Source organism: Onychostoma macrolepis, chromosome 23, assembly GCF_012432095.1.
Source record: "Onychostoma macrolepis isolate SWU-2019 chromosome 23, ASM1243209v1, whole genome shotgun sequence".
Lineage (NCBI taxonomy): Eukaryota > Metazoa > Chordata > Actinopteri > Cypriniformes > Cyprinidae > Onychostoma > Onychostoma macrolepis.
Window position 1 is genome coordinate 16,548,473 of NC_081177.1, and position 21,897 is coordinate 16,570,369.

The 21,897-nt window shown below is 36.4% G+C and overlaps 1 protein-coding gene across 19 annotated transcripts in view; it reads right to left on the bottom strand.

Moving 5' to 3' along the window:
- Window positions 1–21,897, bottom strand: part of rap1gapa (RAP1 GTPase activating protein a) — a 104,758-nt gene that overhangs the window by 20,653 nt on the left and 62,208 nt on the right. For 10 of the 19 annotated variants that reach the window (XM_058763450.1, XM_058763451.1, XM_058763449.1 and 7 more), the window contains 5 exons: window positions 15,818–15,911; window positions 3,371–3,406; window positions 1,200–1,247; window positions 729–767; window positions 420–605 (listed from right to left, as the gene is read on the bottom strand). In XM_058763450.1, coding sequence (XP_058619433.1) covers window positions 420–605; window positions 729–767; window positions 1,200–1,247; window positions 3,371–3,388 — 291 coding nt within the window. In that variant the 5' untranslated portion in view covers window positions 3,389–3,406; window positions 15,818–15,911. Of the gene's footprint in view, window positions 1–419; window positions 606–728; window positions 768–1,199; window positions 1,248–3,370; window positions 3,407–6,390; window positions 6,839–15,135; window positions 15,338–15,817; window positions 15,912–17,221; window positions 17,270–19,795; window positions 19,924–21,897 lie in introns of those variants that run through there. The other 9 variants (XM_058763440.1, XM_058763441.1, XM_058763452.1 and 6 more) reach the window with 8 other exon arrangements.

The window sequence follows — 21,897 nt, forward strand, 5'->3', positions numbered from 1 at the left end:
CTCACAATAACGTACCAAGGAGTGGCTGTGCAGTTAGTAAGAACTTGAATTTTGGACTGTTCATCTCACAAAGCTAATATATGACTTTAAAAGCTTAACCCTGGGTTATTGCCATTCATTCTAAACCCTGTTGTTAAACGTGAAGCAAGATAATCCTGGATTCCTTTTACCCAGGATTTAGAATGACCCAGGGTTAACTATTACAAGTGTGAAAAGCCCTTAATAATTCATAATTTTAGTGCACGAAACATATAGTGCATAGAGCAATATAGTGAACAAGTAGTATGGACCACTTTTATAACAATTTTCTTCAAGAAATTCACATATTGTGTTTCACAGAAGAAATGGAACGAAATGAGGGTGAGAAAATGACGACACCATCATTTTTGGATGAACTATTACTTTAAGCAAATCCTTACTTTGCCCAGAAAATGCTTCCTGTAGATCTTAGCGGTGGTGTTGCACTCCAGTTTGAAGCGGAAGTTGGGAGAAAGGAGCTGGTCCAGGTCGATCCCATTGCTCAGCTCATGATTGGTCCCTTCAATCCAATAACCCCCGAACTGGGGCAGCAGAATCAAGGGAAATGGACTCTTTCTGCCGAGAACCTGACAGAGACGGCGAATAAAAACAATTACTGTGACAGTCAGTCGTGCAAGCGCAAAATAAATTCCACCGAGACATCGCCAGCAAAATGTTTTCTGTCAGCTCTTTTTTCTGAACTGGTTTACCTCATGGACGCTGGGGTAAGGGATGTAGTCTTCCTCGGTCTGTAAGGAGATGACATTCAAAACATTAATAATGCAGCAGATTTATTTGGTTGCAACAGACCCTTTTTAAACTCCAATGACCCAAGGAGCAAAAAACACTCTACTTGCTCATCTGCTGGTTTATTTAAGAGAACTAACTCACTATCTGTACTCAGTTTGATTCTATATAGGCAGTATGGCTTTAGGCCAGAGAATATTGCTCAGCACCAGCTAATCTTATTTGATTGCAGTTCCATTAGTGCAAGGGAAAGTGGGCTAGGGATGTCTTTGAAAACTAGGCGCACCAGCTTGACTGATAACCAGCTCTTCTATTTGAAGCTGTCTGCCCGCAGATAAAAACAGCAGTCCGTGGCCCTCAGACAATACATGTTTTGTATTTTTGTGAGTGTTCGTGTGTACAGGGACAAAAGGGAGCTGGTGAGGTGAACGTACTTTGAGAGGAGGAGGAAGAGTGCATCGTTGCTCATCCATTCTGTTGCTCTGAAAGATAAAAAGAGAGAATCTGTCAGCCCTATAGCAGCCCTGTTAGCCCACGTGTGAAAGCAAAAATAACACTTAGGTTAGATCTACTGACGAAGAGGAATCTAATTATATTTTCATGCCTTTAAAAAAAATACATGAAACGCATATGTGGGATAATCTCAATTTATAAACTATAGGAATTCTGGAAATTTCTTTAAAATTATATAGCTTGAAAAAGACACTAAGGATTCACTAAGCACTGATAATTCTACAGTAAATGTTCAAAAACAGTGCTGGAGAGTGTTTCAATTAATACAATATATATATATATATATATATATATATATATATATATATATATATATATATATATATATATATATATATATATATATATAATTTTTTAATGCAAGTATTCTTCATTTCTATAAAAATTAATAATATATTGCAATCTTAGCAAATATAAAAACATACTAATTAATGTCATTATTAATTTGTATTTAAAGAGGAATGAATTTTGAGAAATTATTTCTGTATAATTTACAACAAAATATTATGTAATTCATAAAAAAGGTCAGTGCAAGGAAAACAGACAATAGCCAAGGGGAAAAAGTTAAACAGCATAATGGGACATTCATAAAATGATTATGAAAGACCATAACATTTTATTAAAGAAAGTTCACATGCATTTAAAAAATATTAGAAAAGAGCACATTATTTTACGAAGACAAACTGAGAGACAGAAAAAACCTTTAGATCAGTCTTAGACAATGAACTGTTTTTTATTCCCTTTAATCAGGTTTTAGGAATACGGCAGACAGTGAAACACAAGATCAAAGCGCGATTGTGAGCATGCAGGGAGAAGACGTTCAAATATTAACAAGGTTATTTACAGCCATTATACAAAATATAACATCTTAAAGTTGCAAGTATCAAACCCTTTGTCCACTTACTTCACTAAAGTGATGAACATCAAAAAAGAAACCATCTCAGTGACTCAAAAGAGTGAAGCCCTATACAGTTCAGTACAGCTGAATATGAAAATACTGTATGAGCTAGTCTCATCAGATTCTACTGATAGCTGCTGTAGATTTGAAATGCTGCACTGAGATGCAGTGGGGATTGAATGTCTGATCTATCTGATCTATCTGATGACGCATTCCATCAAGGGATCTTTATGACAGACCAACTGTGATATACATACCAACACGTTTGTTATTTAAAACATCCTGTACATCTAGCTAAGCTTCTCATTTACTGTATAATGTCCTCCAGCTGCAACCCAACAATAAATCAGATCCAATTTCAATGTCATGTTCTCCGAAGCTTTATGGTGCATTTAGTGCACTTATAGTTTCTGTATAGAGATCTGTCCATTCTAAGATAGAGATAACAGCAGTAATATCAAATGACTAAAATCAATATGTCTCTGTGTGCCCAACAACAGGAACGTGTTGTATTTCAGCACCAGAGACAACAGAAAATTTGTTCTCTTTGTAGTTCAATCATGTACTCATTATAGATTTGGCAATTGCAGAACTATGATAATCAGGGCACAAGAATAAATATGTACATTTTTTGGCATAACTGTAATAACATGATTGTAATAAATGTAATAACGACAGATTTTACTTGGGTCAGAAAAATTGTTATATTTTTAATATAATTTTATTTAAAATAAATAAATAAATCTAAATTACAAATTAGATTATAAGACTATAAAAATAAGGTTTAATTTGCAATAACTGCTAAAAAAATTTAACTATTATGTAACCAGATTATATTAAAAATATTTTTCTTATTCATATAAACAATGAATTCTTTAAACTGTTTGCAACTACATTCTACATCACAAAATAACACATTTTCACATGTACATTAAAATGTACATTAAAGTAAGATACAGTATAGTGTGCAGCAGTGGTTGGGTAAGTGACTGACCTTGGGGTCATTCTTGTGGTTTCTAATGAATAAATGTCCTCATTATTTACAGTGATGACCTTCAACTACAACAAAAAAACATGCAAATGCAACTATGTAGCCAGTTAGGACAGCTGATTCAGGGGTTAATGGAAAATATCTACTTCAAAGATGAAAGGCAGAGGGAAGGAAAAAAGAAAAAAGTAAAAGAAACACATTACCTGCATTTTCTCAATCATTTCAAATAAATCAGTAGTCTGGAAGAAAGGAGAGGAGATGAGATGTAATGAGATGAGATGAGTTTAGAGTTGACCCCTGATTACATTCCTGTGAGAGGGGGTGTGGCCAACAACACAGGCGACATGCTGCAGTGCAGGATACATCTGACTGCAGCTGCCTACTGAAAATATCCCATTTATTACTCAGACTTCATCAAGAATCAGACATTTAAAGCATTCAGACCACATTCACAGACTTCTTCTTTAACGTTGCTCAGGAGTGGCACAAATGCATTTACACAGCAATTCCACCTTAATAATAAAGGCCTGAAATGGGCCTTTTACGCAGCATTTAAGCAGGCATAGAGCAGCCTTAACTCCGGTAACACTTTACAATAATGTTCTATTTGTTAACATTATGTCAAATTTACAATGCAAAGATGACAAAGTGAGTCCACAGATTGTTTAATGTGGCTCAGAGGTGGCGTAAATGCATTTGCACAGCAATTACAACTGTATACTTTCATACTAGGTATTGAGGTGAGACAAAGCAGGCATAATTTACCTTGGCTTTTATCCAGCATTGCCTCTTCACACTGAATTTTAAGCAGGCATAGACCAGCCTTAACTTAGCTGTGTAAAGACACCTCGACTAGCTAACTACATCAACATGAACTAACAATGAAAAATATTTCACTTAAGGTGTCAAGTTAAGGCTGCTCTGTGCCTGCTTAAAATTCAGTGTAAAGTCGCAATGTTGTATAAAAGCCAGAATCAGTTATCCCAGTTCTGACCTTAGTATCAAAACATACAGTTGTGATTGCTGTATAAATGCATTTATGCCTCTTCTAAGCAGGATTAAACAGTCTGTAAAGTCACATAAAAGCCACTTTAAAAGCACTTCTATGCCACCTTTGGAGTGTAAATTTCAGCATTTATAGTATACTAATACATTATTAAAATTAAACGTAGTTTCTGTTAATATTATTTTATGGACCTGAACAAACATGAACTAACACTGAACAGTTGTATTTTTATTAACTAACATTAACAAAGATTAATAAATATTGTAACATATTGCTTATTGTTAATGCATTAACTAACATTAACTAAACTAGCTTTCCTGTAGCTCAAATAGTAGAGCATGGCGCTAGCAACGCCAAAATCATGGGTTCGATTCCCAGGGAAAGCAAGAGCTGATAAAATGTAAAAACTGTAACTTGAATGGAATGTAAGTCACTTTTGATAAAAGCGTCTGCCAAATGCATAAATGTAAAGGACCTTACTGTTACCAGTTTTCCTACATAAAATTGATGTTAACATCAGCACAACTTTAGGGACATGATAGTTTTTTTGGATCCAGCTATGAGTTAGTAATGCCAAGTACACTCATATTGGCTGGTGGCAAAGTTAGTTTTGGCCCAACATGCAGGATACGGTAGAGCTGGCATTTCCTCTCTAGCCCCGATGGCAGCATGTCATTTTTAGATGATGCAGAAAAAGTACAGAGATAACTTAATCAACAGCACTCATATTTGGATAAAATGCTTGTAGCTGACTGTCTTTGTAGCCATGAAGTTGGTTACAATTGTCTAAAATTATAATTGGATATAAGTGTTATAATTGGCTGCTGAAGTACTTTGCAATCATTTCCCATGTATATGCCAATTAGCAATATGACACAGTGTTCACAACACAAGGCATTTTTTTTTTTTTTTTTTTAAATCTGAGGATCAAGTGAACTTAATTTAAGGAGATTTAACTTCTACATCCTAAATACACTTGTTTTGTTTCTGATTATTCACTTAATTTATTCCCACACACATTACCATATTCTTATCTACGGACAGATGATGTGATTCCAGTTTACTCTAGTGAGCTTATTCTAGTCTGGAGAACTTTCAAGACACAGACAGTAGAGTTCTGTCCAGCCTTTGGGACAGACCCAAAGACAATGTGAACGAGAGTGGAAACAATTATCTTCGAAGTGTGGAGAATGAAGACTGGATGAATTTCTCACAGTCTTGAACAAATACTTTGTGTACTGTAGCACATTGTTTAAACACATTGTGCGAGTCCTCCACCATCGGCAAACATAATCTACACTGCTGCCTGGAAAACAAGCTTCAGGGAAACTGAATCATCTCAGATAAAAAACACTGACACAAGGTCAGACGAGTCAGACTGATAGTCCTGTAACACAAACACATTATCAAAAGCCTCTTCAGCCAAATGACTTACCAAAACAACAGATCATAAAGTAATTTAATAATACTAATAAACTCCATACCATATGCACTTTATGGTTCAAAGTAACCAGTAACCTCCCTAAACAAACATGCACAGATGAACACCTATTGAATTACAGAAATACTGTAAATATAATGAAAAGATAAAATACAGAAATATATTACAGTAACCTGTACTGCAAAAAAAGTGTAATCTTTTTAATTGTATGAGCTTCCTTTGTTCGCCTCTCAAATAGCAGATGTATGGATGTAAGAACCATTTAAAAGGCAAAATTCATTTGATCTTGAGATAAAACTAAAGGTAATTGAACATGATGGACTGTGATTAGCTTGAAAAGATGAATCTGCAGCAAAATTATAGTGCATGTCAGTCTATCCTGATAGCAGCTCTGTCAGTGATGGGAGAAAATCCATATTCTCTTTTCTTGCTTGCATTAAAAAATTGCTGTGCAAGGAAAAGGAAAGCCTTTGATATTTCGCTGTAAGAACATGACAATGTATCAGGTAAGCATGAAATATATTCTGAGATGCCAGAACTTGCACAAATCAAATACATCCTGCTCTCTTCAAACTCATGATAATCTTTTATTATAAGTCGATTTGCTTTTTATATATATATAAATTCATTGCTGTTGGTTTTAGCAATGCTTTGCGGCACAGAATCAACCATTAAACATCTACTTTTACTGATGTGTGTACTCAACTCAAATCAGATATTTACCTCCCAGCATTTATCCAATATTTCTGTTAAGACTGCAGATTTGACATACTTACTGCATCAGGTCTTTTCCAGTGAGCAACTGTCACTTGCTGTGGGCTGAGATGTGCATACAGACTTTTAGCCATTTTTCAAAAAGTAAAACCAAAACTTCAAAAGTCAAAAAGCCAAATATTGTCTGAAGGCTGCAAATCTACAAAGTCCTCTGTCCTCAGAAGTGAGAGGAAACATCCAGCCCCGAGTGCTGCAGCAGGTTCCATGTCAATAAAGTGAGAAACTCCAGCAGGGCAGCACTAGACTGCTGTGTGTACTCTGGGAGGTGCGTGCATGTCTGTAACCTGAAGTCTAATTGTGTATTTAAGCATTAAGATCCCTTAACTCCAGGTGCTCTGGAGTCTTTCCTCTCTCGGGGGAACAGAGTGAATTGTGGAGATGTTGCATTCCTACAGAATTAACTTTCTCTCCGTCTTGCACTTTTTCTTTCTCTAACTGGCAGAAGTTCAGGATAAAACGGAGCTGATCTGAGTCTGGATCTGCTCTCTTTCAGTCAGACAAGCCTGAGCCGAGTCTTACTTACTCATCAACTCTGTTCCAAAACCAAGTACAACATCGCACTCAGGATTTGAAATTAACGTCCGACAACCTGCCAAATGTGGATAAAAATTAAATGTTTAACTCCGTCGACAATTTGGCGAGTGTTACGTGTTTGCCCTTCTAGTTTCCTGTTTGCCCTTATTTGGCCCCCAAGAGTCCGCGCTTCCAGGGCCCGCCTCTCCAGGGCCCGTTCCTCCAGAGCCCGCCTCTCCAGGGCCCGTTCCTCCAGAGCCCGCCTCTCCAGGGCCCGTTCCTCCAGAGCCCACCTCTCCAGGGCCCATTCCCCAAGTGCCCACTCCTCTCGAGCACCCACCAGACTTTATAGACTTTCCCAAGAAATTTTTTTGGGGGGGGGCTATATTAGCCATTGCCTGTGTGGCCGGGCCAAGTACCAAGGCCACAGACTCCCCGGACCCACCATGGCCTCCCGAGTCTCCTGTCCCACCATGGCCTCACGAATCCCCGGAGCCGCCATGGCCTCTCGAGTCTCCTGTCCCGCCATGGCCTCACGAATCCCCGGAGCTACCATGGCCTCCCGAGTCTCCTGTCCCGCCATGGCCTCACGAATCCCTGGAGCTACCATGGCCTGCCGAGTCCCCGGACCCGCCCTGGAGGCCTCCCTTGTCCTGGTCCTACACTGGCCTCCAGGGCGCCCCCCCCCCCCCATGTAGAACTTCGTTATGTGTATGGCGATATGTTACGTGTTTGCCCTTCTAGTTTCCTGTTTGCCCTTATTTGGTTTTGTTCCGGTTCTTGTCATTAGTTAATCATCATTTATTATCCCCACCTGTTTTGTATTAATCATCTCGTTTACTCCTTTGTTTCCTGTTCTTTATAAGCATTCAGTTTCGTTACAACCTTGGTCTGTTCTACTTTGTTACTACTTCAATTTTGTTTGATGTCTACTCAGTGTTTTGTTTATTAAAGATCGATTATATCTTTACATTGAGCCTCCTGCCTTTTCTCCGTCCCCACGGACGTAACAGCGAGTTGTGATTCAGAAATTAATTGGTGTCCTACGTGTGAGCAGAGCACTGTTATAATCAATTCAACAACTGATAATGCAATACTGTTTGTATGTAGAATATAACAGGGCCAGAACAGGGTCTGGGATTGTTTTGCTCACAATTTTAAATGTTCATGAACTTCGCCACACACATATCTTAACCACACCATGTGGGTAAAACTACACCCAGTGTAATTAATAATTTATTTAATGAAAATTTTTTATTAATCAACAAAACAATTACACTTTCAACAATTACATTTGCAGAATATGCTCAAAATGAGCCTGAAATGTTAAATAATTAGTCTAATTAAGGAATGTAAAAAAAGCACAAACATAAAATAACATTTTAATCGTTTAAAAGTCAAAATTATTATTATTATTATACAGGAATTTCACAGAAAAATATTAAATACAATTTTAAAAAAGTACAAATATTTATTAAATAGTTTTATTTATCATAATGTTCTCATATCTATTTTAATGTTTCTAGAATGGTTTTGTAAAGTCAAATTTGTTTGCTTTTTGCAATGTTTACAATTTTTTTATTTACTATTTTTCATGCTGTGATTTTTGGTGAATAAACTGTGTTTGTAAGTACTTTTTGGTATTGAATGAAATATCGGTTATTTTTAATATATTTGTTAGATATGTATTAGCCATTTATACATTTGTCTTGCCTAGACCACATTTTGAATTTTCATTGAATTTGTTGCAGTGCATTTTGGGATTGTGTTCCTTGTAAAGCAAACTGTACACATTGCCTTCGGATTTGGCCAAAATAAGCGTCTTAAAAGACAACACACATTTGGAAACACAATTTCCAAATATGATGCCTTACAATGCCGCTTATGTTGGCAGATTATTAGGCTTGAACCTAACAAAAAATTCAGAATAGTTCATATACTATATGGGTAGTCGTGGCCTAATGGTTAGGGAGTCGGGCTTGTAACCTGAAGGTTGCTGGTTTGATTCTCGCGCCGGCAGGAATTGAAGGTGGGGATTGTGAATGAACAGCACTCTCTCCACCTTCGATACCATGACTAAGGTGCCCTTGAGCAAGGCACCGAACCCCTAATTGCTCCCCGGGTGCTGGAGTAAGGCTGCCCACTGCTCCGGGTGTATGTTCACTACTCACTGCTGTGTGTGTGCACTTGGATGGGTTAAATGCAGAGCACCATTTCGAGTATGGGTTGACAATACGTCACGACTTAACTTAACTTAATATACAGTTGAGGTCAGGTGAGACATGACTTTAGCTAAAGTGAAGTAACACCAAGGTGATCAGCATGCAGAGATCATTCTTTAGTTTGACTCCTGAGTCTTTGGACAAAATCTTAATTAAAAACACTGTCACGTACGTGTGCGATCAATATTGTCAGAAATGTGTGGGTGATAGACAGATTTGTAGGGCAAGACAGATTTCTTATTATGTCAGCTTAAACAGGTCTGTTGTTAGTTTGACTGGCATTATTATTAGAGTGATGCGTCCAGTTTAAACCAGCCGTGTCAACTCTAATCGGCCTTCAACACTTCAACTCTATTTGGAGATTCGAGCAGAGCCTGCTCAGCCTCCCCACTGATCTTTCATTACTTCCTTCTGAGAAGCAATTCACAGCAATTACAGGAATCACTGATACAAATACACAATAAAATATCTATTTAAAATGGAACAACCTTGTTTGATCAGTCATCTGACTGCCTTTATGATCAAAAGTAACATGTACTTTGGAACAACATTATAAAAAAAAGACTAAGCTCATGAATATTAATTAGTTCACATTGACGTTGTAAGCTAATCTTCCTAAACCATCCAGTAAACTCTACCTACTCTAATAGCCTGCTAACAGTCATTGACACATACAGTAATCAATGCCAAATCTGCAATCAAATGTCAATAAATAAATAAATAGCTTAGCCTCACTGTATACTTGTATGCGAACAAGTAACAGTAATGATCTTTTTCTGCATATCAAATTGACTGAAATAAATAGCTTAAATATACCCAGAAATAAATCAATGGCATAAATTTTAGATGAATCAGCAGATTTGGGCTGGACTGTAGTGACTATGCTTAGAGAGCTTAGAGAAAAGTGAATAGAAGATTTTTTCCAAAATGTTCTGAGGAACATTTTTTTCATAGTTATCTATGATTCATGCCAACCTGCCAGACAGAACTGGCAGTCTATTCTAATAAAGCTTTAAGCCAGCGAGTGGATTTGGAAATGGAAATGTCTCCAGGGCTCAGCAGAAATGAGCAAATCTATTTAACTGGTCTAAAAAAGACATTGTGAATAAATTTTAAAAGAAATGATAAAGAGCTTGTATGGTTACCTCTGTTTCAGCCTTTGCAAATAACAACAAAAAATACCACTTTTTTTTCTTTTCTTTTTTTTTAACTTATAATGACGAATAATCAAACAAAAGTGTCCCAATTTGAATACTTCATCCACATGTATGTTTAAGCACATGTCACTGCATGTACTGTATAACAAAATATCAAAACAATGGCATTTATTCTTAGAAAATGACAGCGCAAACAAACTTCAGGCAAAACAGGTTTTAGGTTACATTCCAAAGATAAAATAATAGGAAGTTGTGCATTCAAAATGAAGATTAAAAAGTCACTGGAAACTTTCTAGTTATAAAACACTGTTCATTTGAGGGGAAATGACTTCATATATCCACTAACAATCATCTTGGGACCATTTAGTAATAAACACACTCGCAAAAATGGCTCAGAAAAGTGAAGTTAGCCTGCAAGTAATGACATTTAGGCATTTTTAAATGTGGCTAAAGTGTAGCGTGTAATCAAAATAGACATTATAAAAACTTTGTTAGACAAAGGTGGAGAAAAATAGCCTGTTTTTTAATGAAGCTCAGAGAAAGAAAGAAATACTGAAGGGCTTACTGGACTGATACACATAGATAGTCAGAGGCATTATCTCCACTGTGAAATCAGGCCAATCCTTAATTAATGATCCCCTTCATGTGATTCTCTAGTCACTCTCTCTCCATCCTATCCACGATGATCCTCAGCTCAACACAAATTAAATCAAATCTAACTTTAGAAGATGCTGCTATTAGACTAGCAAAAGGCAGTACATCTCTCTTCTCATGGTCACGAGGCCCAGAGCAAAAACAATGCTTCACTGGTGTCACAGGTCTGTATGAATAGGATCGTGTTTTATACAGTATATATATTTTGGGGCTTTTCAGCATTTTTATGAGATCAGATAGAGGACAGCAACAGGAAATTATTGGGGAGAGCGAGGGAATTGTGACACATGCCAGAGCCTCATGAACACTGGAGCTCTTACATATCATGAGTTTGTGACAATGCATTTTTTTTCCTATTATTAATTTAGATCTTCACAGACGCTGCTCATCTTCTCAGTTATAAGTTGCTAGTGCCCATTCTCTCCAGAGGAGTGTCATGTGGAGGCAAGCAGCCCCCATATGCTCCTCGTTTTACAGTTGATCTAACACATGCTAACACTGCAGGCCATTGTTGCTACTGTGTGTAACTTTGGATAATTTTTTTTGTGTGCTTTCGAAACAACGAAAAAAGAATGGTGAGACATTCCCATTAGCCTTATAACAACAGCAGCTCACAGAAGGGCATCTCAGGCCTCCAGCATGTACGTCAGAGGGTAAAAAAGACTTACATCTCACACAGAATTAGACAGCGTGTAAAACTAAAATCCTCTCTGACTTGGCAGTCTCTAATGTAAATGACATCAAACTGCTCAAAGCACAATCCAGCAGAGAACTGCTCTGGCAATGCAACTATAAAGTTGAACAAACAGGTCTGTTGGTTGATATCTGTTTAGCTTGTATAGCTAAGTATAAAATTATCAAAATATTATTTATGTGTAGAGTCACTTTTTTTAGGATTACTTTTTATTAACTATTTGTGAAAAATTAACAGAATAAGTACACACAAGTGACAACTAATGACATATGAAACCTATAGAGCAACAAACCATCATAAATGAAACCCCTAACCAACAGAATAAGGACAAATGCGATCTCTTTATAATTTCAAATCTTCTCCTAGACAGCAATGAAATTAAATGGAGAGCAAGTGAGAAAACTGATTTTTGCGTAAATCTACTGAGAAAAGACTCCCTCTTCAGAGATCGCTTTGTTTGGATTTGCAGAAAATACAAAAGTCTACAATTTTCAGAACCAAATATGCAATTATCTGACCATTACCCACATAATAATAATTATTTTATTTTATTTTGTTTTTTAAACCTTCACTCTGTCGACAACTGCATCATTTGTACTGTATCTATTTTTATTTCTCAAATTTCAGGAGAAACATCAGGCAAAGTTGATACTTAAAGAGATAGATCACCCAAAAATGAAAATTCGGTCATAATTTACACACCTTCATGTTGGTAACCAAGCAGTTTTGTTGACATGTTTCATTGACTTCCATTGTATGGACAAAAAAAAGAAAGAAAAGGCATTCCTCAAAGTACCTTCCTTTTATGTTTCACAGAGGAAAGTCATAAAGGTTTAGAATAACATGATGAGGATGTGTAAATGATGACCGAAGTGTCATTTTTGGGTAAACTAGCCATTTAATTAAACATAAACGAGAACCAAGCAATAAAATTGCCTATGGGAATACATGGAATACATTGAAGGATGCTTCCTTTTCACAAACCTTTCCTTTTACCATAGGATAGACTCAAAATTAATGCCATGACCTCCAAAGACATCTTCTCTTTTCTTTTTCCATTAATTTTCTTTCTCCCATTTCATACATGTGAGATTACCCTCCATTATGCTGTAGATAAGCAACGCTGCAGAATTGTGGATGCCATTAAAGCTCTCTGACATCACCCAAACTTTATCCTCTTAATCGCAGGCTCAGCGCACCGAGTTTAAAAGCACTAAAATCTCCTACACACACAGAGATCACTCAAACTACTTACACACACTACACACAATACACAAAGGATCTTATTCTTTAGCCCTGCGCTTTGAGAAGCTGACTGTCAAATCTAACTTTGTCAGACACAATCGCCAAGATCGCCAAACAATTCCAAACAAAATGCGGCTCAACAATGAAACTAATAACATTTGACTTAAAGCGGGGTTTAAAGGGCCCTTGTATTCACTCTCTTAGGACTGTTGAGAATGTTAGATGATCTGTGGATCAGCAAATATTAAAATGCAATAAATTTGATCAGTATGAAAAAAAAACTAAAAAGAGATTTTAGCTTTCCATTAGCCAAAGTTCAACCATGCAAGTAAAATTCATGCATGAGTTTGGCTTCATAATTCATTAGCATGATCACTGAAGCTTCAACACTTTAGAAGATGATTACAAGCTCTGTCTGTGTAATGAAAGAAGTTTGGTGTGAAGTACCTCAGAAAAGGCATTTGGATATTAAAGATAAAGTTTGGATATAAAAGGGATTCACTCAAAAATGAAAATATGTCCTTATATCGTTCCAAACCTTTATAAATTTCTTTATCTAATTTTTAATTTTTTTTTCTTTGAAAAAATCTTCCTTTTTTGTTTTTCATTTAAAAATTTGTTAGATAGTGATATTAAAGGAAAAATGATTTTGAATCAGTTGATCCAGTTCACAAAACAAGTCCAAATGGTTTACACTCACTGACTCAATGATCCAGTTGCTTACAAGCTTAAAAGTCTGTTCCTCACACAAAGCTATTGTATAGGTTCACAATACTTGGACTACTGCTATATGGGCCACTTTATAATACTTTTTTTTATAGTGTTTTGCATTTTTTTGAAGATTGAAAGCACCCCCCCCCCAAAATGACATTCAGGTTTGAAACAACATAAGGGTGAGTAAAAATGTTCATTTTGTTTGAACTGTTCCTTTAAGGGTCACAAGAGCAGTTTGCTAAATCCCTGGAGCTATAAGCCACTGTCAGTGGATAAATGACCTTTCCTAATCAATGCTATTTTGACAGCCATTAGTTTGTCTCATGGAATAAGGGGTGTGACTGAGAAACCGGCCTGACATTTGTTAATTAATAGCATCTGGCATTTAATTACATCACTCTCATTTAACTGCATGGCATGTCAATCATGTGTATTAATAACAAACAGAAAAGTCCATAATCATCATGCCTCCAAACCAGAGGTGGGTAGAGTACCCGAAAACTGTACTCAAGTAAAAGTAAAAGTACTTGAAGAAATATTTACTCAAGTAAAAGTAAAAGTAATAGTCTGAATAGTTACTTGAGTAAGAGTAAAAAAGTATCGGATAAAAAAAACTACTCAAGTAGTTAGTTACTAGTTACTTTGGATATACTGAATATAGTCTATTTTTATTTAGATATATAGATATTTAGATACATTTTTTATACACACACACACACACTGCCGTTCAAAATACTTTTAATGTTTTTTTTTTTAATTTTTTTATGTAATTTATTTCAGTGATGCAAATCAGAATTTTTATCAGCGTGATTTATTATCAATGCTGTTTTTTTTTTTAGCTTTCTATTCATAAAAGAATCCTGAACAAAATGTCACAGGTTCCAAAAAATATTAAGCAGCAAAACTGTTCCCTGTTGAAAAAACCAGTATATGCTGGTATGGTATGTTTTGAAGCATGGGACGCTGGTTTGAGCACCAGCTCAAGACCAGCACATGACCAGCACAAACCAACATCCCAGCTTCAAAACATACCATACCAGCATATGCTGTTTTTTTTGTTTGTTTGTTTGTTTTTTTTTCAACAACACATTATAAATCAATATATTTGAATGATTTCTGAAGGATCATATGACTCTGAAAACTGGAGCAACAGCTGATACAAATTCTGATTTGCATCACTGAGTTAAATTAAATTATATTTTAAAGTTTAATTATGTATTATAAATGTATATAACCTCTGACACGGAGAAGAGTGAAATCTCCTCACATGACCGCTACAGAATATCTGAACATAACGAAACAAATGCACTTCTTCGGTCTGTTCTGCAAAATGTAAACAAATGTAGCCTTTATTTCTGCAAGCGTAAATATTGTGAAAATATCAATATTAATTGTGTCTTGGCAAGGCATTCCTCCTGGAACTAACGCGGGTTTGGCGGGTGTTTATTTCATACTCTGTGACAATGAATAAATTATACATTGTATAGAAGGTACATGTACAACAAACTGGTAATGTCATGGTATCGTGTACTGTAATCGAATCTATACCTGTGGAAACGACAGCACACGCGGTGTTCGTCTAATAAAGATCTTCATAGCTAGCAATAGCCTTTCCACGTCTTCAACACTCTTGATGTTACAACTCTGAGTGAGAACTGCTTCAGACGACTCAGCGCGTGCGGCAGGGAACTGAACGATTCATTCAAACTGATTCGCGAACCGATTCACTGGTCTGCCAACTGGTTTGATCAAGCCTTCGAACAGAATTGACTCAAAAGAATGAATCATTCGCGAACGGGCATCTCTCATTGCCCAGAAAAAAAAAAAAAAAAGTAGACGGCGCGCTTAGAATAAATTGAAGGATTTTTAATGCATTAAGATAAAGTAACGAGAGGAGCGTCACCCACAGTAACGAAGTAAAAGTACCGTTTTTTCACTAAAAATGTACTTGAGTAAGAGTAAAAGTACCCATTTTTAAATATACTCTAAAAGTATTAGTTACCCAAAAAATTTACTCAAGTAAATGTAACGAAGTAAATGTAACTCGTTACTACCCACCTCTGCTCCAAACAATGGCCCCATGCAAATCAGTGTTAGTTCTATACAGGCTCACAGTAACGGAGCAGATGGGTCAGAAGAGGTGAGACAGACTCAGCAAGCAGAAGTCAAGCACTGGCAGGATGGGAGGATGCTCAGCATGCAGGCACGCAGGAGTTTTGTGATACTGTACCTTGAGGAACGCAGGGCCGGTGTGAGGCAGTGACGGCTGGAACAGTGAAGGATCTAGTGTGTTAGAGATACAGGGCTCTCCTCCATCCTGTTTCCTGAAATGAGAGACAAACTTCAGTCTAGCAGTACATGTGCACATACACAAATTCGCACCCACCATTTTTCTAAAAAGGGTCACAGCAGGGAAAACAGCGTAAAATGCTAATTATTTGTGGCCTGTCATGATTAATTCCCTTAATTTTTACCTTGGTAACTATCTGTATAATTAAATCATATTAAAATTAAAGTTACTTATTCAAGTCTAAAAAAAACCAAAAACAGGCTTACTAACTTTTTAAAGGGAGGAAAATGCTTCCTGTATAGCCAAATACAATACAATACAATATAATATAATATAACATAAGATAATAATATATTTTTGAGTTTAAGGACATTTTGTTACTACTTGATGTATAATGTGTCCTTGGTGTCCGAAAGTTGACAACCACTGCTCTAAATGGTCAAAGGCCATGGGGTCACGGCAGGCAGGGGAAGGTTTAGCATTGTGATAGCTTGAGTAATGACAATTGTATCATTGACCCACATGGCCGTACGGCAGCACCTTTGAGCAGGCTTTGCATTTAGATTAGCAGGTTTCTCCGTCTGTGCAAAGCTCCATGGAGTTGAAGAGATGATGTGCAATATGCGGGGGTTGGCATAATCAAATTTTTTTCAGACTCCTATTGTTTTGACATGAGGCCATGATTAGATTTCCCATTATACTTTAGTTGAGGAGAAACAGATTGTATTACATTGCAGGCTAAATACGGTTCAGGGAGATGTAAGTGAGCTAAAGAATGACCCTGGATGCTCCATAATAAGACAACTGGTGAATTTATTCTTTCCTAAATGTTTTCATAAAGATGTATCCTGACAGAAACTCCAACAAGTTAACTGTGATTGCTGCGACACAAATCTTCCATGGTAATTTAGGAAATGAATATGGATATAAAATAATGAGTACAATTAAAGGAAACTGTATGCTAACACACTAACAAAATAGATGCTGCACTTGCACCAAAAAATTACTTAAAAGATTAAAGGGGGATTTGAATAAGAATACCTAGTACAGCACCACTAAGGGATTTTATGCAAATCAGGTAATAGAGCAAATGTGCACATAAAATTAGCACTGAATTCAATTTGCACAGTGCAATTCACAATCTTTGTGGTCAATAAAATGTGTTAAAATAAAATAAAAAAATACAATTAAATGTGCCAAGCAAATAGTGTTTCTAACATTTCAATACACTCCCCCCCCCCCCCCCTTTTTTTTCTTCTATTTTAACAGTGAAGCAGTGTTTCAGTGCATTTAGTATCTGGTAAAAAGGTGGTGTAAATCTTGACTGAATTTGCCCTTCAGTACCTGTTAGGTGCTTGTGTTGCTTTTGGCAAAAAGACTTGTCTGAAGATCCATATCTGGGAAAATCCTTCTTTCTGACATCAAGGAGGGGTTATTAAAGTTAAGAACTATTACAAATGTGCACCGCTGAAATCTTTCCAGTTTGTAAGAGAAGGTCAAAAGGAGACCTGTGATGAATCAAACAAAAAGGCAACTTTCCAGTTTGTTCTTCTCAATAGTTCTTGCGTCAGTTTCATTGATGCCTATTATGGGTTGTTGTGGGAAATAAACCCAGAGTCTGAGCTTTACAGCAGCCGCCCCATTGCTTGCACATTCTACCCCCTCCAACAACACCATCCATCAAAACCAGACAGCTACTTTAAAGGTAAATGAGATTTTTTAGACATGGCCATTTGGCTTTTAGCGTTCACATTAATGCATTACCGCAAATCATCATTTGAGGCTTGTTTTAAATTAACCTCCAGATTGCCCTATAACCCACATATGGGTGTTCATGTGAACTTTTGCCTTTAACTGATCCAGAGATGTCTTGTGGCGTAGATTTCTGCTGTGGATAATGGATGTGATGTAACACGGGAGTGATCAGCAGTGCTGGAACACAGACCTTAAATGAACCGCAGCTCATCTACAAAACAAATGATAACAGAAAAGCTCAATAAACGACGAACATCCTCAGAAAGCTCTACTGTGCTGATATCCTTAATTAAACCAACCTCTATTAACTGAGCATCCTTTAAATTAACTTCAATGAAAGGATCTTGGAAGTGCATATCCCACTTTAGCTATAAAAATGGAATATTATAGGCTCAGCATGTGGTGGTAACTTACTGTACCGTTACTGACACACAGATCTGGTTGGTTTATTACAGTACAGAGTGATTAGAATTCCTATGTACTAATTCTCTTCCCACACAGGCAAGAAATTCCCACCGGACTGCTGAGGGAACACTCTGCATTCACAACCGGGATCATTATTTCACTCCCTACAGCTGAACAGCCCAGAAACCAATTCTATGCACCAAACAGACAAAATCCTCACTGAAGTCTGCAGGCATCACAGGCCTGTGAAACTACACTACTGGAGTACAGCCATGAAATTAAATGCATAACATTATATAAATCATTATTAATGCTCAAACACAACCTGTTTTGACATTCAAAAGTCTTGATAAACATTACATCATGGAGAAACGGTTACTTTTCTATTAGTGCCAAAGATTCAATTATGAATTTTATTATTGATGCAGTTAAAAAGTTTACTTCATTAAAATAATGCTAGATTTTTCAGCAAAACATATAAACCTTTCTGTCAAAAACACATTAGTCACGATGTTTACAAAATAAGGATGCACAATATATATTGGTATTTTATTAGTTTTTGACCAACAAGTGTTTTAATTGATCAGTATCCATGATTTATATACATACATATATATATATATATATATATATATACACTCACTAAACACTAATAATTTCAAAATGTTAAATATTTCTTTTGCAAATCTCAAAATGAATATCTATATTTCCATACTGTACATCAAATAGTTGATGCACTTATTCAATTTTTTAAATTAAATTTGAGTTTTTAGTATTTTTTGGTTGTTCTATTTAGACAAAACAGTATCACATTTAAATACAGACCATGAAAATTACATTCCTTTTTTTAAATTATTTTAATTAAGAATCATAATTTCATATAATTATGTTTAATGGTATAACTGCAAATTTTAATAGTGGTGCATCACTATTACACAAGAGCATCATTAAGTTAAGTTGACATTTATGAAAATAACTCCAGGAAAGACAAATTCATAATACACATCTCCCAATCTCTAATTTCTATCTTATTAAACAACTGAATTATTAAACATCTGAACTGATTTGATTTGATGAAGACGTGAAATCGTTTTCCTCTCGGCTGCTAATATCTAAAGACTCAAATGAAACCCCAGCCTCTCCCCTGTTTTCCTCTTGATCGAAGTTCGATTGAGAGTAAATCAGATATTTAAAGTCTGAGAGGAGTGCAGTTCCATGTGAAATTACGTAAACCATTCACTCCTGGGGTTCTGCCATGCAGCAATGTTTCATTAGCATCCCACCGCTGTCTTCAGAGAGTTTGAGTAACCACAGCAGATGCAGGATGAAATGCACAAACAAGGAGGAGAAACTAATGAAATATGAACTGCAGTCTCAAATGTGGTGCTGGAGAAAAGTACAAAGCGCTAAAAGCTCACAAGTCAATTCCTGAGCGCTGAAGCTCGGAGCACGACTAAAGAGGTTGGTAGGTCACCCGTTAAGAAGTTAATTGTAAACGATGAGCCGTGAACGAACGTCGCTTATGCTCGCAAACGCACTCATTGCTGTCTCTCCCAGAATCCCTCTATATGTGTTAATGAAGACTCTGCCAATCTGCTCATCTCTAAAAGCATATTCTACATGCCACCGTTCATGCGTCGCACACCTGCCAGATGCTCTGGCCGTCCCACCAATCTCAAGCCGTATGCCAGACACACCAAACCCCTTACAACTGTCACACTTCATATTCCTGTACACATATACAGTGCTATTACTCACTGCGTGCGGACAGACGTAGGATCTCCTCTCTCGTCTTGCAGCGGTGAACCTCTCAAGGCAGTCGCACACCTGCTAGAAGCATTGATCCTCCCACTATCTCTTCATTTGTTGTATGTATTGCTCTCTTGCTCTTACTCTACTGCTCTTTTCCTCTCTCTTCTTTCTTTATGTGTCTCTCACCCTCCCCGTCTGCACTCTTACGCACCCGTCCCGTCCCCTCCCCTCCCCCGCTCGCTCAAACACTGAGGGCTGTCCATCTGAGCTGTCTGATGGGGCTGTAATTTGCATTCATCGTGCTTTGCCTTAATTAAACGCTCACCTCCCCATCACAGACTGTTGCTCAGGCAACCAATTCACTAACAAGTGATGTCCTATATCCCATTTAAAAACTGTAATCCTACCTTTTCGTGCTTTTTAAAACAAATTTCTCTTTGTCTGCTCCTGACATCCGCTCTTGAGCCTCCAGGGCGTTTATGTATTCAAGAGCCCGTTTCTCTTAAGTTAAGGATCTATTAAAAGCACTTAATGTAAAGGAAGTGGTTTCGATGAATGAATGGGAAACCATGGAAACAGTGGTAATTTACTTATAAATACAATATGAAAGTTAAATATAGGAAGTATCTTGACAGAGCGTCCTGGTTTGTCTTAGGGGTGATGATGGCACACATGGTCCACAGATGGAACAATTAAAGGGATAGTTCAGCCAAAATGTAAAATTCTGAATCATTTATTCATTTCAATTATATATGAGGTCCTTTCTTCCATACACCACACAAAAAAAGATAATGAACATATGTATAATGTAATGTGTGAATATAGGCTATGGAATAATTTATATTTTATTTGATATATTTTTTTATGTTTTTGAAAGAAGACTATTATGCTCACCAAGGCTGCTTTTGAATAATTGAATAAAAAAAACAATCTAAAGAACTATTTCCTATCTTAATATATTTTAAAATGTAATTTACTCCTATGATGGCTGACGGTTTTCAGTCTTTAGTCCTGAGTGTCACATGATCCTTCAGATATCAATCGAATATCCTGATTTGGTAGCCTACTCAGCAAATTATAGGCCTGCATTAAGATTGATATAATAAATTATAAATAACGCCATAGGTATATGTAATATATAACAATTGTCCAATAATGTTCTATATTCCAATTATGAGCTATGATCTGATCCATTGAAAAAAAACCTTAAAAGAATGATTTGTCTCCAAAAAAAATCATATTTGACTAAAAAGAATGATTTATTCACAAACGGAGATAAACCCACTAAAGAGCACTTTAAATTCAGCACACAAGATGTTTGAAATACATTATGATACCCTTTTTTTTTTTTTTTTTTTTTTACATATTTTTTATGACAGCCAAAACCCTTATTGAGTTTCATTATATTTACAAGAGTGGCCAGGATATTAAAAAAAAAAAAAAAAAAACATCTTTTATGTTCCACAGAAGAAAGACAGTCATACAGGCTTTAAACAACATGAGGCTGAACTGAATACCCATTTTTAGTAAACTGTCTCTTTAAGATGCAAACATGTCAAGTAACTGAGTCAAATAAGCTCAGCTAAACACACAGACAGCACCTCGCTGCATCAGACATCTGCAAACACAACACATGTGTACCGTATGACAGCAAAATACTGCTGTCCACTGCATAACTCAAAGAGATAATGCAGGATTAGAAGGAAATCTTCTACCCCTCTGAGAGACGTGTTTTGTAGTAATCAGTGAGCATAATCTGCTGGCCTTGGAAACCAGAAAACACACGGCTCATGTACAACTTCCCATTCAGAGAATAAAGAAGATCACGTTAAACTGGAAGAGCTGTTATTAGAATATGAATAAGATGTTGAAGATGGCAGATAAAAAGACACCATATAAATCAAAAATGTTCTATCTAAGTTATTTCATTGTAAGTCAGCTATTTTCAGAGATTTATTTAATTAATATTTTATTGAAAAACAAAAAAGGAAAGCATGTAAATGATATTCCTTACCGAATATAATTTTCTGTCAGGGTATTGCTCTTTGGGACATTCCACATCCTATATTTTAACGTCCAATGCTTTTTATGGAAGGGCATCTTACTTT